Genomic DNA, 16,280 nt, shown 5'->3' with positions numbered 1-16,280 from the left:
AGGAAATGCTTCCCTTTCGGGTGTTCTGTTACCAAAGAGCAGTGCCAGCCACACAACACGTGGTGTGTAAGGCACACGCTACTCTGCCTCCGGCTTGGGTGTGTATTTCGAGACGAACCTGCCTGTCTTCAACATGGTCTTCGCGAAGCACGCACATGCATCCACCAGCAGGAAAGTCCTAGTAATGGTAGACCCTCTGCTGTAGACAAGGGATTGTGTAACATTTTCGGTGTGACAGACTGTTCGTTGATCGAAGAAAGAGACAGGTGAATCGTGACGAAATTGGAGTACTCCGAGGGAATAAAGAAGCGAAATCGAAGTCTACACCGATTGATCAACTTTCATGGACGGAAGATTTTGAGGTGTTCACGAAGAATTTGATAGACTCGAACGTTACTTTGAACTTTTTACGATCCTATTCCGATAGACATAAAGATTCTTAATGCCTGAGAAAAATGTTTGGTATAAGATTGAAACAAGAGATTACACGTATAAATAAGATTTTTTAAAGAAGCTTCTTGTAGATTCGCGTGGAATAACGAACGCCATTATCACGAAGAATTCCCATAAAACGTAAATTTTATCGACGAAAACAAGATTTGAAAGTCAATAAGCAATCAAGAGCTACGCCAACCTTTATACCTTTCTAAAGCGACATTTTGCAAAAATGCTCCAAAAATAGCACTAGACTGCACGTGTTCCATGTCGTTGGAGTAGAAACAGGTGCCTGCAGGTGTATTCCCGGGAAAGATCGTAAAAAGGGAAACGACTCCTTAAAGAAGAGAACGTAACGACCGTCGATCTATATTACACGAAATTTTCAAGACGACTAGCTACTACACGAGAAGTTCGGTGTATACACAGACGCGCATGTGCATACACGCGCATATACAGAGTTTAGAAACAAAGAACGTCTTGCTGTACCTAGTACTAGTCTGGTCTTTAGAATATATCCCAACTATACCGAGCAACCTGGAACCGAGTAGCCGTTTCTGCCAGTCGAAGCTTCTTCGAGGAAATGGATCTGTTGGCTGGTCGCGCTATGCCAGTCACGCCTGTACTTCGAACACCATTGTCCTGTCCGGCAGACTCGCCGAATATTACCGTTCTTGAGCGAGTATTATCATATTCAGGAAGTTCTCTGACTGAATACGAAGTGACTCCCCGTTTGATATCGAGAGTTCTGCGAATTTTCCCCTTCCGAGGAGTGCGAGTATTCAGTGTGACGACCAGTAACTGTCTTCTAACTCCGATTTTCACACACGTGTCTTCCATCTTATCTTTTTAATTTAATAACCAGTCATACGCGTGAATTATGCATCGAATACAACGAAAGCAAGATTTCTTGCGTCAAAGTTTGATTTTAACTTACACCTTTTATCTTCAGATTGCGCGATCGTGTATTGTCAGAAGTAAATCGTGTACATGATATATTTCAATGTTTCGTCATAGGCGAAATGGTGAAACGGTAAATAGCAGGAGAAAGAAAATTACGAAGCATAAGGCGATCGGTTGAGTTATGCATTTTGAAGTTCAGTTATTTCCGCGACTTCTCGTAGGAATTTTTTAACCGCAGACATACAGCAAGAGGCGGGGCAAGATCCTTTCATTCGCTAACGTTCGTTCCAACTATCTAGCAGCCAACCATTCTCTCCTCTTTGGAAAAAGTCGCCCTTCTTCAACGCGTCTGCGGGAAATTTATCGCGCGTACAACGGAACGAATCATCGATTTCTTTGTCAGAGCGTCGCTCCAAAAAATCGCTAAAAAATCTACCCTCGCAACGACAAAAGCCTGCGCTCCAGTCACAGGGATTTCCCTCGTCGATATCGCTCGTAAATTTCCAGATGGATCGAGTTCATCGCGCAAAAATCCGCGTCGTTCCCCGACGTATTTATTAATTAACAAAACGTGTCACTGTCGCTTCCGTATTTTCTTAATAAATTTCTTCCTGTGATCTAATTAATCCAGCTATATAGGTCGTTAACAGTCTCGTTCTCCTTCATCTTAATATCTTACACGGCTGCTGCCATCTACATCCTAAAACGCATATTTTCTCCCCTCTTCCTTCGTGACAACCGTAAACCTTTCTAGCAAGACAAATTCTAAGGAGAGGAAGATAATTAAGAGAGAAAAAAAAACGAAAGAAAGAGTAAAGTGACACAGGGCCAACGCAATCGAAATGCAGAATTCAAAAATTCCTATACAAACTTTCGTTATTATGTATCTCTCGTTCTTTATAAATCATCCGTCATTACCACTACGCATCCTTTATTCATCGTGAAAATCTAAGATCGCGTTAGTCGACCTATACATCACATACTCTTCCACCGATTCAAACTGTCTTCCTGTAATTATTAAACGCTCGTACATCTTTACATAATTCAAATTATACTAACACGAAGTATCGTTTGAACCAGTTCTACCAAGGTACCAAAGCGGTCGTGTTCATGGTGGACGTTCGAACGTAGTTGAAACGTTACAGCTCGTTAACATGCGAGGTCTTCTGAGCGTGTTATTCCGTGGCTTGTTCCTCGTATACTCCCTCCACCGTGGGCACATGGTCCTGACGTTTATCGGACGCGTCGCGAACTCACCACTGTTATGTCGTTAAACAACGAGCAGCTGTTCCACGATCCAGAGCCGCTTAACGGGCACCGTCCGGTCCGCGAGAATCCCGACGGTAAAGCCTCTTCCCGGCTTTGGTTATCCCGATACGTTAACCATATAGCGTTATTCGCGGGAGCGAAACCTCTTTTTCGTCGTCCTTCGACAGCGCGACATTGTCGGTATTGATCGAACCGTTACGCAACGAACTTGTCGGGAATTAAAGGGAATAATGAATGAGAGAAAGGAGAATCGAGCCGCGACCACGTTCGACGCGAATAATCACTTGTATTGAACGTGCAACGGTTTCAATTACTTACATTCGATCAGACATGAGGATACCACGTTACAAGAGAATTCACTGCCGGTTGCAATCGTTTACTACTCGCTTCCTTTTTTTCTAGAATAACATTAATGAAGAGACGTCGAATTTCGATGTCACTTAGTAAGATTAACGTTTAATTTCTAACTGTGACGATATTTGGAGATTTACACGAAGAAAATAACGTATTTCGCGTTTTCTACGGAACTCTCATCGGGAATCACTGATCACTGCTACTATGCAAGATGCACCGTTTTCAGCTCGCTTCGTGTAAGTTGGAACTTCACTATTTGATATATATACTGGATCTATATATATATACACACACATGCACACACACATGTATATATATATATATAGAATCTTTCTCTCATTTAGAGAAATCGTAAACTAACCTCCAAATTCAATAAGGTTTAGAGATGCTGACGAAGAATTATTCTATATATATGGAACATATCGTTATCGAATAGAGTCTGCAAATGTTTCAGGAAACGTCAGTCTTGAAGAGCACAAGAAGAGCGTAACACTAACGACTACTAAAATTCAAATCGAGTCACGCTTCGAATGGACGGTTACCGCGAACCGCGCTTCCGCGAAATCTTTCACGGTGTGATGAATCCACGGTAGTTTGGTCGGACGAGAGCTCGATTCCCACGGGCGAGTGGTGGCGTGTCACAAGCGACGGTTGTGTCGTTGTGTGAGACAGGCACACAGCCTTTTATTTTTCTCGTATATCGGCTTATCAAATCGGTTGACTTAATATATATGCAACGCGCCGAGACGGCTGGGCAAACAACACTGACCTCGAGACACAAGCACGAATGACGTCGCGCATTGAATTTTTTTTTTTCTCCTCGAACTGAGGCCGACGGTTCGATCCACGCAAACATATTCTGTACACGTAGGACACATCTGTGATTCGACAGGAACCACGAAGAAACGAGATTCGAACAAGAGACTCACTTGAAGAGATAGGTAAAACACTGCACGAGTATCCGTTTCGTAGAAGCCGTCACACTGATTGCAAACGAACGAACTGAATATCCGTTGATGTATAGAGACGTCCATCTATACACGTCCAAATCTTCCTACACTACACTCCAGAGTAGAGAAACGCCAATGAATTTCAGGCCGAGCAACCTGAAATCGGGTTTCCAAGTCCGATGAGAATACGATCTCGCGGGAATCGAGAAACACAGAGCGCTAGGAACGATTTGGAGCAGAAACAGGGCTATAGAAGAGTGACTTAGGGACTTACGTTCGGCGAGCCTTGAGCGCCCAATCCATATCTCGCGCGACGTTTTCGGTGAGTTTTACGATACACCTCGTGTTTGCTTTCGTGGCGTTTTTATCCCGGATGTAACCAAAATATTGCACACTCCGCACACGCACAACAGCACACAGCGTTTTTATCTTTCTTGGCCGTGTTTCACCACTGGTCCGACCCGCTACGCAACGAGCGGCTTGCGCGCGCATGTAACATATAACACACTGGGTCTCTTGTCTGTGCGGGGGAGAAAAAAATCGGGAACTGAAAGGGAGGGAAAAAGAGAGAAAAAGGGAAGAAAGAGTCGAGGCGAACGAAAAACCACGCCGAATCGACGCACAAGGGTAAACGAGTGCACCGATCTACGACACACACTTGGCAACGATCCAACGAAGACTGAGCCCGTCGACTCTAGACGACTGCGACGCGCATGGAGCGCCGCCCAATGGAGGGGCAGAAAGAGGCGGTGGATGCATTCGCGTACCGACCGCTTCCAGCGCCCCGAGACCAATGACGTGCCGAACGCGCAGTGGCGTATAACCCGAAATTCGTTGCTTCCATTACCACGATAAAAACTATATGATATATCACCAATTAGAACCAACTGGATTTATCGCAGTACATCGTAATGCACTTACATATAAAACCTATCATATTATATTTCCATATTGTATTTATGAAACATAACTGACATCCAACTGATAACTCATGTATATTTTTCAACCTACTCCAAAGTGCTTTCTATCGTTTAATTTTTCAATATTTTTAACTTTTCTACATTTTAGTCTATTCCGGTAGATTATTTCCTCGAATCAGACGATTTAGCAGGGTGGCGCGCGTAATCCCGTGGATTTCAAATCGAGCTTCAATATCATCCTCGGCTCCCTACGCCAGTGCCTAAGCCTACCCAGTGCTGAAACGTTTACCCGGGGGGACTGTACTATGGGGAAGGAGGAGAGAAAATACGCACTCACGTGTGTGTGTGTGTGTGTGTGCGTGCGTGCGTGTGCATGTGTGTGTGTGTGTGTGTGAGAGAGAGAGAGAGAGAGAGAGCAACAGTCGAAGGGATACGGAGGTTCTCCCTTGTGCAGTGGGGTTTCGCGGACCGCTCCCTGAACCCAGACGGTCGGACGTCGAATTAACCCCAGAAAAATGTGTACGTGCCCGCGCACTATCGATGTACAAGGAACATCGCCAAGTGTCGGTCACAACTTGCTTGCTAGTTTTATTTTAGAAAATTGCCGATGATTTTTCGAAGCGGCTGTGCGCGTGTTGCGAAACAGCCATACACACAGCATAAGAACTCTGCCTTTTTTAAGCAAGATAAACACGAAAGGAGGGTTGCGTATCCGTGGTCGACAGACAGGCATCTCGCAGGCACCCATACATACGGACATTTTACGAAATTGCGCAAACCGTGCGTACACCGAGCTCGTACGCGACTCCGTGTCGTATTTTAACAGCGCAAAATAGGCGCGTTGGCAAAAGCGGTTTTCGTAATGGTGGAACAGCTTACCGAGCAATCGATAGCAGCGGAGATTCATTAAAGATACTTGGCGTACAGAGGCTTTCACGCAGCATGAAGGATCGGTCCCTACAGCCTCCTCTCACTTTGGATCTGATATTAGACGCACACGCTAGGGTCTCGCGCATCCCTCCGGTACCAGCTGTTCCGATGTTGAGTCAGTCTGACGAATATGCCTCTGCCGCCGCGATGTGCCCATTACCATCTTCCAAATTCGGTGAAACCGTCTTCAAACGTTTTTAATACAGCAACCTTTTTCGATCCATTAACTTTCGACGTAATGCTGCGATTACGATTCACGCGTGTTCTGACAAACGAGATATCTGCAGATCGAGATGCATACGCTCGTAACAATTTATATACGTGTGTCGAAATGATTGAAAACTCTCGCTGCTTCCACCATCGTGTGCTCGAAACACTCACAGTCAGTCACAGTTGCCTAAATGTGCGCGTGGATGGAACACAGGTTTTTGTCTGGTGAGTGGATAGATAAAAAAAAGGACTAATGGAGAGTGGGTCGAAAGAATGCAAAAAGATGCGAACGAATTACATCCGTTTCCTTTTCCGATCTATCGAAAGACCGGTCACTGCGTTTCTCTGTTGAGACGCAGATCGGTGCGCCTGTTTTCAGGAAGTACGATGTAATAATAGCTACGTCATAAAGTCGCGGCGAATTTCTCTCCCTTTCTCTGGTGGAAACGTAGGGGGGCCTCGACAGACAACGCTGTTCCCGCGACGAAAGAGAAGAGTGGTCGGCCACGATTTCTACGGAATAAACGATACGCGGATTCCGAGCGGACGTTCCATGCCGCGTATAAGGACGCGAGAGGGAATCTGGAGAGGTTCAAGGCCAAGCTGGCGAGAAGGGCTATTTTTCGGAGATCCGAGGTACAACCAGGTAAAAGGAAGTCGTACAAGCGGAGGACCAAACGGAATGACAAATGCGCCGGTGGACGGTGAAGGGAAAGGTGAAAGGAGCGTCGAGGACGGGGAGAGGGTCTCCAGATAGTTGTCTACGTGGAACAGAATTCAGGTGTGCCTAACCACGAGATTGATATCGACGGGTTTTATTCTCGTAGAAAAATCCTAGGTAGCGTTGAATTGAACGCTTCGACTGGACAACCACTGCCTTCTCCACCTTCTCGTCCGTTCAAGGAATTTCTTTTGACTCTGATTAGCTTTTTTCCACGTTCCTTTCTTTTTTCTTTTTCCTCTCGGTTGGAGGGAGAAAAATTGCGCGTTGTTACTTCGATCCAGCGCGGTATTACACACGCGTTTCCCTTTCGAATCCGAGAATACGCCCGAGCGGAATAACGAACCGGGGAAAATTTCGAGCTGTGGGGGGAAAAACGAAGAAACCAGTTATGTACGCGGTCGATGGACGCCTGATAGATCGATGGCGTACAAATCCGTAGGGCCGGACATAAAAGCGCGTAATCCGAAACAAAACGAAGGAACAAAAAAATGTTCGCGGCGCGGTGAACAACCCATCCGATCATCCTGCGCGCTCGACGACGGATTAAATGGCGGTGGTCCCCGGTTCAAGGACACCGAACGCCAGAGCAAACGATAAAATCTCGGTGAAATTAAAATCGTAATACCGCGAGATCGTCCGAACGAGTGTGCTGTATACGAGAGAAAAACGGGAGGAACGAAAGACAAAAAAGATGGAGAGAAAAAAAAAACAGAAAAAGTCGCAGAGATTTTAATCCCTGGCCATTGAGACGAGCGGGATAATTACGGCGTAATATCGTGCAAAATAATAGCATGAAAAGCGCGGGATAATTAAATTCCCCTCGAAACTCGAGTACCGCAACCGGCTGCACCACGAGATCGTTCGAAAAGCTTCGAGTGCATTTCCACGGCGCGGCGCATGGTGCATCCCCTTTAAACTTTTGTCCAACCAGACGCATACTCCCGTGAATTGTGTATAAATTTTATGGAATATCCGAGCGAATTTTCGAGGTCAATAAATCCGTGTAAATGGCCATCCACCATGTATTATTTACAGCGAGATATCCGCTCCATTCGAGCCTCGTCCGAAAACGTAACGCGTTAAGCTTCGCATTCCATGAAACATATGAAAAGGCCTCCGGTCGTGAAAAGTTTGTCCTCGGGGACGATAGCCGTCCCCAAAACCGATGTCATAAATTGGAGTCTAAATAGGATTCTGTGCGAACATATGGGAAAAGACTGTCGCAGATCGGTTGAGACTGTCTGTATATTCGGCCAGGTATTTAACTTGCAGGCAAATTCGACAAAGAAGGGGAGAGACCCGTTTGCCTCTCACCTGAATACACCTCTGATCTGAGATTCTAAGCAGATTTGAATGTTGCGCTGACATCAACCTGCCCACAACGTTCTGTCTGTTTGAATGGTATGGGAACTTCGGAGAATAACTTTCGAGTCTAGAACTTCCTAAAAATCTAGTCTAAACGCGAGAATAACGAAACAACGATCGTATTGACTGAAAACTTTGACCCTTGCGTTTCTAAGGGGTATCGCAGAGGGGAGACTAGATTCCAGGGGTTAACAAGATAAGGGAACGTTTATTTTGTTAACAGCTCGTCCCTCGGAGGCAAAGGGCTGTCGAGAGCAGACTAGGGTTAAACTTTCAGACGAATCGAAGGTTCCGTGCGTGATCGGACGAAGTTACGCGTTTCCGAGAACAAAGGAGATCCTCAACGTTTGCAAAGAAACAAGAAAGAAGAGAAGCGGATAGGATACTGCGAAAGAACGACGAACGACAGGAAGGCTGCGTGCTCGAGAAGGGGCTCCCACCCGCCTTCAACTGTATAACTTTTGAAAATTTCTGCTCGAAAACTCCAGGCCAGAACCGCTTTGATCGTTCATCAAGTTCGACGCCGATGCGACGAGAGCACCGGACGGGAGAGAATGCGCCGGTGGAGGCCGGGTCGGAGTCGCGGAATTTTGAGGCGAGCGTAGATTGCCGGAACGAGCGGCTCGCCAGAAGAAAAAGGCGAACACGGAGGAGAAGGAAGAAGAGGAAGGTCATCCGTGGAACTTCGTTGCCAACTCGAGCGACACACCGCCGCATTGTATGCAGATCGCGCGCCTGTAATTACAAATAGGCGAGCCGATGCCGATCTTTTTCTATACTTCGAACGTGTTCTTTCTTTGTTTCACTTTTGGAAATTTGGAAAATTCCATCAGAGAATTCATCACCAGAAACGCACTCACGCCGCTGCGCCCAAGTTTGTCACTATCGCAAATACCTGTCTGAAGGAATCGACGAACGGTTCGCAGCTATTTGCATTCTTCGCTGAAACGGAGATTGCGGAGGGCGAGGGCAAACGGGAGTTAACAATTACGCTGCGGGTTCGATCCACTAATCTTCCGATAATGCGAACCTAATCGCAGCCTCTTGTTATCCTCTCAAAGGATTAACTGTACGGTATAGAGCAAGGATTATAGGGATTTATTCGATCGGTTACGAATTTCCAAAAAATAGCTCGCAACCCAATATTTGGCTGTGTATACTGGATCGTTGAAATTTAATGGCGCCGCGTCGTAAATTCGTTCGAAGGAGGAGCTCGAAGAGTCTGCCGTAAGAACGTCCGATCGTTCACCGCGCAACCTGTCTCCTGTCTCGCCTATCCAAAAACATTTGCTTCCTTCTATGTCGCGTTTCCGTCAACTATTTTCAATTCGAACGCCGCCTGCATCTGGCCGGCCCTGGTAAACGATACTCGCATCCGCCCGCCGGCCGCGCCGTCACGAACCTTCCTCTCCCTCTGGGAAACACGAGTCGTTGCTCCGTTCCTTTCATCCCCGCTCGTTTCATTCGAAGGTAAAAAACCAAGGGCGAGATGTACCGTTAGAAAGCAGACACGTCCCATACCACCTGCGTGAAACGCACGTACTTACACGTTCTTCGAGTACGTATGTACGTTGGAATCGCGTGAAAAACTCGGTCGAACGAGAATGTCTATAAGATTGTCTATAAAGACCGCATGCTGAAAAGCGGAGAACACCACGGTTTGTCCTGCGATCGAAGTTTACGCTCGATTCCGACGAGGGATTCGAACCTCTCCGAGTGTCGAACTCGAAACGCTGGCTCGTTGGCGAGAAACGGTTCTCCTCTGCTGAACTTTGTTTCCACGTCGAGTCGAGGAGAGGAAGGACACGCGAGTTGGCCGGAATGACGGGTCTTTGTGCTCGGTCGGTCGGGTCCAGTCCTCTCTCGACGAGAGAGGCTATCTCTGGTCGGGTCCAGGAGGAACCGGGAGGAAGCGTAGACGGAGAAGGTGAGCGCGAGCTGAACCATCCGAGAGAAAGAAGGAGAAAGGGAGGCGGTTGATGGAAGGAGGAAAGAAAGAGAGGGAAGAGGCTCGGATGTGAAGTGAATGTCAGCTCGAAGGTCGGCTTTTGTCAGGCCCAGCCGGAGGAGGAACGGAGAAGAAGCGAGAAGAAACGCGCCTCCGCCTCTCTCTTTAGCCGCTTCTTTCTTCGTGTTTCGATTCGCTCGCTCCCTCGCTCGTATTCGCGATGGCGATCTCGTCGGTGTACGATGCCAGCCACCTAGATCCATTTATACATCGCGCGCATTGCCTGGGCCTGGTCACGATAGATAGCGCACTGACGGGACAATGACCACGGACGAGAGACGGCCGAGGTGTGGTTGATGCGTGCGGGCAACGCTTCGTCTAACGCCGGAACGAGAAACGCCACTCCGAAGGCTGCTGCCCTGCGCAAATCACCTACGAGTTATGCGCTCGCGGGGAACCTCGCATACCGAGCCAACATACCTTTACCCTGCTTTTATCAGCGTGCCACGCTGCCACGACCGTATTACACGATATCACATCGATATAAAGTCAACGACTTTCGATCGAACGACTTGTTCTTTAAAAACTTTCCTATATCCTCGAGAAAAATATCACGCAGTAGCTCCGATATAGACACTCGACATACTTATCGACTGCAAACAGAACGCGAAAAGACCAACGCTCTTTAAGCCTCATCCAGCGTCGCCCATCTGGCTCGCGGATCAAGTGAAAACAGCCAGCGACTGGCTTCATTTACAAACGATAGAATCGTAAACCTTGCTGATAAATAGCTCGCGAACGAGACAATGGCTGCGCCAGCAGCACGAACTGCGGTCGACGCCGATGTTGCCGGCGGACAGAGACGCCACGATGGATGCACCGGCTAGTCCGACGAGGATCCACACTTCGGTGCATCGAGAATCAAGCTGAAGAGAGAACGAGAGAGGGAGGAAGAGAAAGGGTTGACGTGCCGAAGTTGGTGCACGATGGGTACGCGTGTGCAACAGAGACAAATGAGGGTTGCGGTAGAGCGAGGGAAGGAAGAGGGAGAAGGACGACATTGACCATAGGGAGAATGCAGCACGAGACACGCACAGCCCCGGGATGCACTCTCGGCTCGTGCACACGTGCGGAAGGGGCAAACGCGCGCTGGTGCAACGGTGCATCGATGCAGCCGCGTATATAGACACGGGCGAAAATCTTCGGCCGAGGCTGCGTCGACGTATTAATTATTGCCGTGTCGCGTGTGTACCGCAGAGAGAGGTTGCACGGCTCTCTTCGTGCGTGCATCAGGGACGACGAGCTATTCCGGGCACCGGAATCTGAATACGCGATCGCCCGCTGCTCTTGCATGGGATTCGAGCGAAACACGGGACATATACAGTTTGACGACTTTGATTTAGCCAAGTCGAGCGGCGAGTGTGCGCGCCTCGAAATCCGCTGAATGGCTACGTTTCGCTGATTCCGACTGCTTCTCTGGTTTCAGCCTGCCGGATGGTTTCGATGGTTTCACGGATATTATCGTGTTTGTTTGCTATAATTATTTCAGGTAAGACAAGAGGTAGCTACCATGGAAGATGCGTTTCATTTTTCTGGAAAAGAGGAAGTTGGTCCCGAATCCACGTTATCATCCTCCGGGGTTGGTTACGGTTTTTCCGAGGCAACAAACTTTCGTGGATGCTACCGAGTGGAAAAGATGCGGGAACCGAGCGGTGGGGTTGGCCTGGCGGTATCGATCTTCGTTCCTTCGCTAACAAAAAGACGAAAGAAAAGTGGAACAAAAGTGGCAGTCTGAAATGGCGGCTTTTTCGTGAAAAGCATCATCTCCTTTTCACGAAGAACAGGCAGACGTCTCGTGCCAGGGCGTCGATACCTGGACGATCGAAAAATCAGGAGGTGTACGATGCACGAACGGGACGAACGAGGGAAAAAGGGGGTAAAACAGGGGAGAGGAAAAAAGGAGGACAAAAAGGAGAGGACGAGCGCAATCGAGCTGTGCACAGTGAACGCTTCCCGTGATGTTTCACCGAAGGCGACGGAGCCTCTAATTTTAATAATTGGATATAGCCTTCCTCTCCTCGTGCCAGAGGCGTATCTTTCAGCAGAACCGACGTGTATAGCTACGTACAGTCGCACCTGCCCTTTACCTTTCTTCTTCCCTTTCAGTTCCACTCACCTCGGTTAGATGCTATACCTGCTCACCGCGAGTACACTCCTGGCAAAAATTTCTCAGATAGTTCATACCCTGAGAACTAGTGTTTACAATAATTTCCTTCGTACCTTTTCCAACTCGTTTTGTTTCGTTTCAACCGAAACAGAGTGTACACCGAGCCATTACGATATCTTACATCGTGCGATCGTTTTTACTCCGTCCAAACAAATTGCCAAGTTTCTGCGTATCCTAGACGGAAGATTCGAACGAACTGTCCGAACGGAATCGAATTAAATTCGATTTAAAATCGCCATTTTAATTCGAACCTCGAGCAATTTATCGCGGTCTATATCTCCGACTATCATCGGACGAGTTACATCGAGAACCGCAAGAAGACGCGTTCGCCGATGTCCGTCATCGGCCACCAAGGTTAACTCGTTCGTCCGTAATGTTTTTATCGAAACCGTCCACTACGAAGGAACGTTTCTCGAAGCGATGACAAGCGAGCGGACGCACGAACGATGAGAATCGCGACGACAATGGTAACGACAGTCGTTCATCGAGACGGTGCGTCGCGTGTCTACAGGCAATTCGATCATTTCTCGCCGGTCGACGCTAATTTTTGCACGTTTCCTCTCGCGATACGTCCCGATAACGTATACTCGCTTCCTTCCCGTGGCCTCTGCAAACGGAACGGAACGAAACGAATAAAGTACAAGACTTGTTGGTGGGACTCTTTCGATATACGAATCGATCCACCATGCAGGTACAGGAAGGTCGTCTTTTTCAGGTAAGAGGTCGTTAGCCATTGAGAAAGCTTCAACGACCATCGACTTCCGTTTGAGGATTCACATGGTACTCTTTGTGTTGATCTCTTCGTAAAAAACCAGAACGCTCGCGTGGAAGAGAAGAGCAATACGGGGAGAAAAAAAGAAAAGAAGAAAAAAGAAATACGCGAGCAAGAGAGCATTGACGAACACGAGGGAACCTTTCTAATTGTCGTAGCTTCTCAACACACGATATTATTCGCGTCGCGTTCCTTTTCCATCTCCGCGAACGTTTTCCAACGAAAACTAGCAAAGCCTCCTTCAATTACCAATAGAACAAGGGGTTAAGAGCTGATTTCTGGTTGATTCCAAGTTCTCTAGGTTGTTGGATCAAATCGTGAAACTTCATTACTGACTGACACAGGAGTTGCGATTGCAACCGGAGATCGAGGTTGCAACACTTCCATTTAAACCCCGCAACAGCTTCTGTGCACCTTGGGAAGCTCGAGAATGCGCTCTCTGTCTCTGATTTCAGTGATTTCTCTTCGGTACTCTGGGGATAATGGATGGCTTCGGACAGCTGATTCTTCGGCCGAGTCTGATGACGCTGGTAAAACTTATCAGCTGGTGGAAAACATACACGGCGACCGCACCTCTTCCGAACCATCTCCGTATTACGTAGTGGGAATCTTTGCGCCGCCATTAAACAATTCTTAAACCGGAGAGAAGATTAAGAGAAATCTCGCGGAATAATTTTACAACTAATAATATTAGCGGATTGACTAATTACAAGATGTAGATTATAAACTTGCGGTTTTACAATTTTACTCGAAAATTACATTCGAACTCGATAATTGTCTTTTCTTAAAGACGAATTATCAATTCCGTATAGATTTTCTACCGCACAGACAAACACAGAGGTTTCGTAGCACAAAACGGGGAGCTGACGATCGCCGGGATTATTTTTCCTCGCGATCGACGTCTCGTATTCTCATCCGTTTCCTCTTTGCTTCGCTATCGTTCGTTTCGTGCAATTTGCGCTTTTTGTTTCACGTGCGCGTCCAAGAGCACCGGAGGTGATCCCAGGAAACGTGATTCTCGAAGAAATCGCTCGATTTGCCCGGACAACGCGGCTCGGGTTGCCTGGTCAGGCAATTCGGAGTTTCCACGTTTTACGAGGAATTCGGAAATTCCCCTGTTTTTCTTTATGTGAAACTCGTGACGAGCACCTTCTGGCGCTGACCATTCGGCATTTTATTTTCCAGCAACTCCACAGGAATATGTATTTCGATATTTCCAGTGTCCTTTACTCTACTTTTTTCTAACACATTTGTGTCCTTGAAAAGCGTAAGATTTTTCTCGCTCCTTATTCTCTACCACCACGTTACTTCTTCGTCACTGATTTTCTTCTGTCCTTAAGAAAACATACAATTTTTCTATATACGCGCCATTGAATATTTAAGAAATATCGCTTTGCTCCTTTCGGAATTGGTTCGTTCAAGTTTGCAAGAAGGATCGTTTTTCCATTACTTGGTAAAGGCGGAAATTTTTCCGAATGGTTTTTCGAGAAAAAGATATAATGCACTAAAATCTGAGAACACTCTTACCGAAAGTAAATACATTTATCCTTCAACAGCAATGCCAGTTATTGCCAATAATTGTGTAAAATACAATGTTGCATCCAGGCAACGCTCACGAACAAAGAAAGCTCTTAAATTTAGCGAAATCTCGTATCTTCGGGATCGTAGATGCCTCCTCGTCGGTATGTTAAAAGGAAGAAAGCGAGTGTACGTCGTTCTAAGTAACGGATACACTCATTCGTTATCCTAATTGGAACGTCTGGCTGGTACACGAAGAGAAAGGGATGATTAGGAAAAAGAAAGGACAAACGGGACGAGCGACAAGGAAGGTAATTCTCTTTCGGTGGATCCATGGACCAGGATGACACCTGCGATATCGCGAACAAAGATGACGAAAGAAGTGTTGGCGTGAACAGAAGCAGTCGTTTCACTATTCATGGTGAATGTGCGAGAGCGACAGTCTCCTACGCGTTTCGTCTGGATGAAAAAGTGAAATTCGCGCTAATCTGCCACCTGTACTCATGCCATAGCAGATGCAATTACGATTATTATCCCAGCCAGCGTCGCAACGCTGATGAAGTTTTCTATTAGCCATGGTCGGATTTACATGTTCTCTTCCTTCTTCGGAATAATCTAAGTATTTGCATCTCTCTTCCAACAACGACAAAAAAAAAAAAAAGAAAAAAGAAGGACAACGTTCAATCGTCGAACAAATTTTTTAACTCCGATAAGATCGAAACGATTAATATGAAAATTATTTCGAGTTTGAAGCTCTGAATTCTCCGTAGGTGAGATATTATTTCGATTTTCATATATGGAACACCTGAACCTAGAAAATGTTTCGAAACGGTAGACGAACGTTTGTGAAAACCGTGGCGACGTGAAAAAGCCTTCCTTCGATGTACGTGGTGCACTTGATCCGAAAAGCGAAAAAGTGTCCTAGATGGTTTTCGTGCTTGTTCTAGAAAACGTGGCGGCGGTACATATAGAGAGGCGTTTTCGAGATGACTCTTGTCGTCGACAGGAAACGCAGCTGGTCCTCCGAGGGATTGGCCAGCTGTTGATGGAAGGTTTAGGTATGTCGAGCGTCGATCCACTGCCGTGAGAAAAGGACGGGCCGGGCAGTCGAGTGACTTGCTCCGTGAAGCCGAGGTCGACGAGGAAGACCTTCAGGGACGTGGAACTGGCTCCTTCCTTTCATCGAGAGACGGCCACAACCTTCCTGCGAGCCGCTGCTTTCGATTCGAAGCCGCGTGCGCCTCCTCGGCCAACTTGAAAGTCATTTTCGAAAAAATCCTCCGTGTCTTCGAACGATGTCTGTGTCATTGACCCAAACAGTGTAGAAAATACGCTTACATCGAATAAATAGACGTATATACGTGTACGTATATACGTATGTGACGTATGTACGAAAACTGAGAGAACTATAAAGTTTGAGAGAGCAAAGATCAATTGAATATATTATTATTATTATTATTATTATCATGGATGAGTAAGAGAGAGAGAGAGATAGAGATAGAGATAGAGAGAGATAGAGAGAGAGAGAGAGAGAGAGATTCTATTTGACGGTTCAATTGAAGCATTTACAGCGATGAAACGAATTATATGAGCGAGCTGGTGGCCGTTTAGAAGATCCCAATCAACTAGCTCGAACAGGCAACATCCGGTGCACGCGCGACCTAGCAACAACGTGCTCTGGGGCACGGGGCGAAGCGAGAGCAGAATTTGAAAGAAACACGTTTCATTCAGCGGCTAGCCTGAATAATTCCCATT

The 16,280-nt window shown here is 46.8% G+C and overlaps 1 protein-coding gene across 5 annotated transcripts in view; it reads right to left on the bottom strand.

The window, feature by feature from the left end:
* LOC117206131 (protein gustavus) overlaps nt 1–16,280 on the bottom strand; it is a 152,598-nt gene that overhangs the window by 29,527 nt on the left and 106,791 nt on the right. The window contains exon 1 of one of the 5 annotated variants that reach the window (XM_033445178.1): nt 5,711–5,862. The exons of 2 other annotated variants lie outside the window; for them this stretch is intronic. In XM_033445178.1, the coding sequence (XP_033301069.1) occupies nt 5,711–5,847 (137 nt within the window). In that variant the 5' untranslated portion in view covers nt 5,848–5,862. Of the gene's footprint in view, nt 1–3,730; nt 3,778–4,185; nt 4,596–5,710; nt 5,863–16,280 lie in introns of those variants that run through there. 2 more of the 5 variants (XM_033445177.1, XM_033445179.1) reach the window with 2 other exon arrangements.

This window comes from Bombus bifarius, unplaced genomic scaffold (assembly GCF_011952205.1).
Source record: "Bombus bifarius isolate JDL3187 unplaced genomic scaffold, Bbif_JDL3187 scf7180000007996, whole genome shotgun sequence".
Classification (NCBI taxonomy): domain Eukaryota; kingdom Metazoa; phylum Arthropoda; class Insecta; order Hymenoptera; family Apidae; genus Bombus; species Bombus bifarius.
This window is presented reverse-complemented; position numbering and strand designations above follow the sequence as displayed.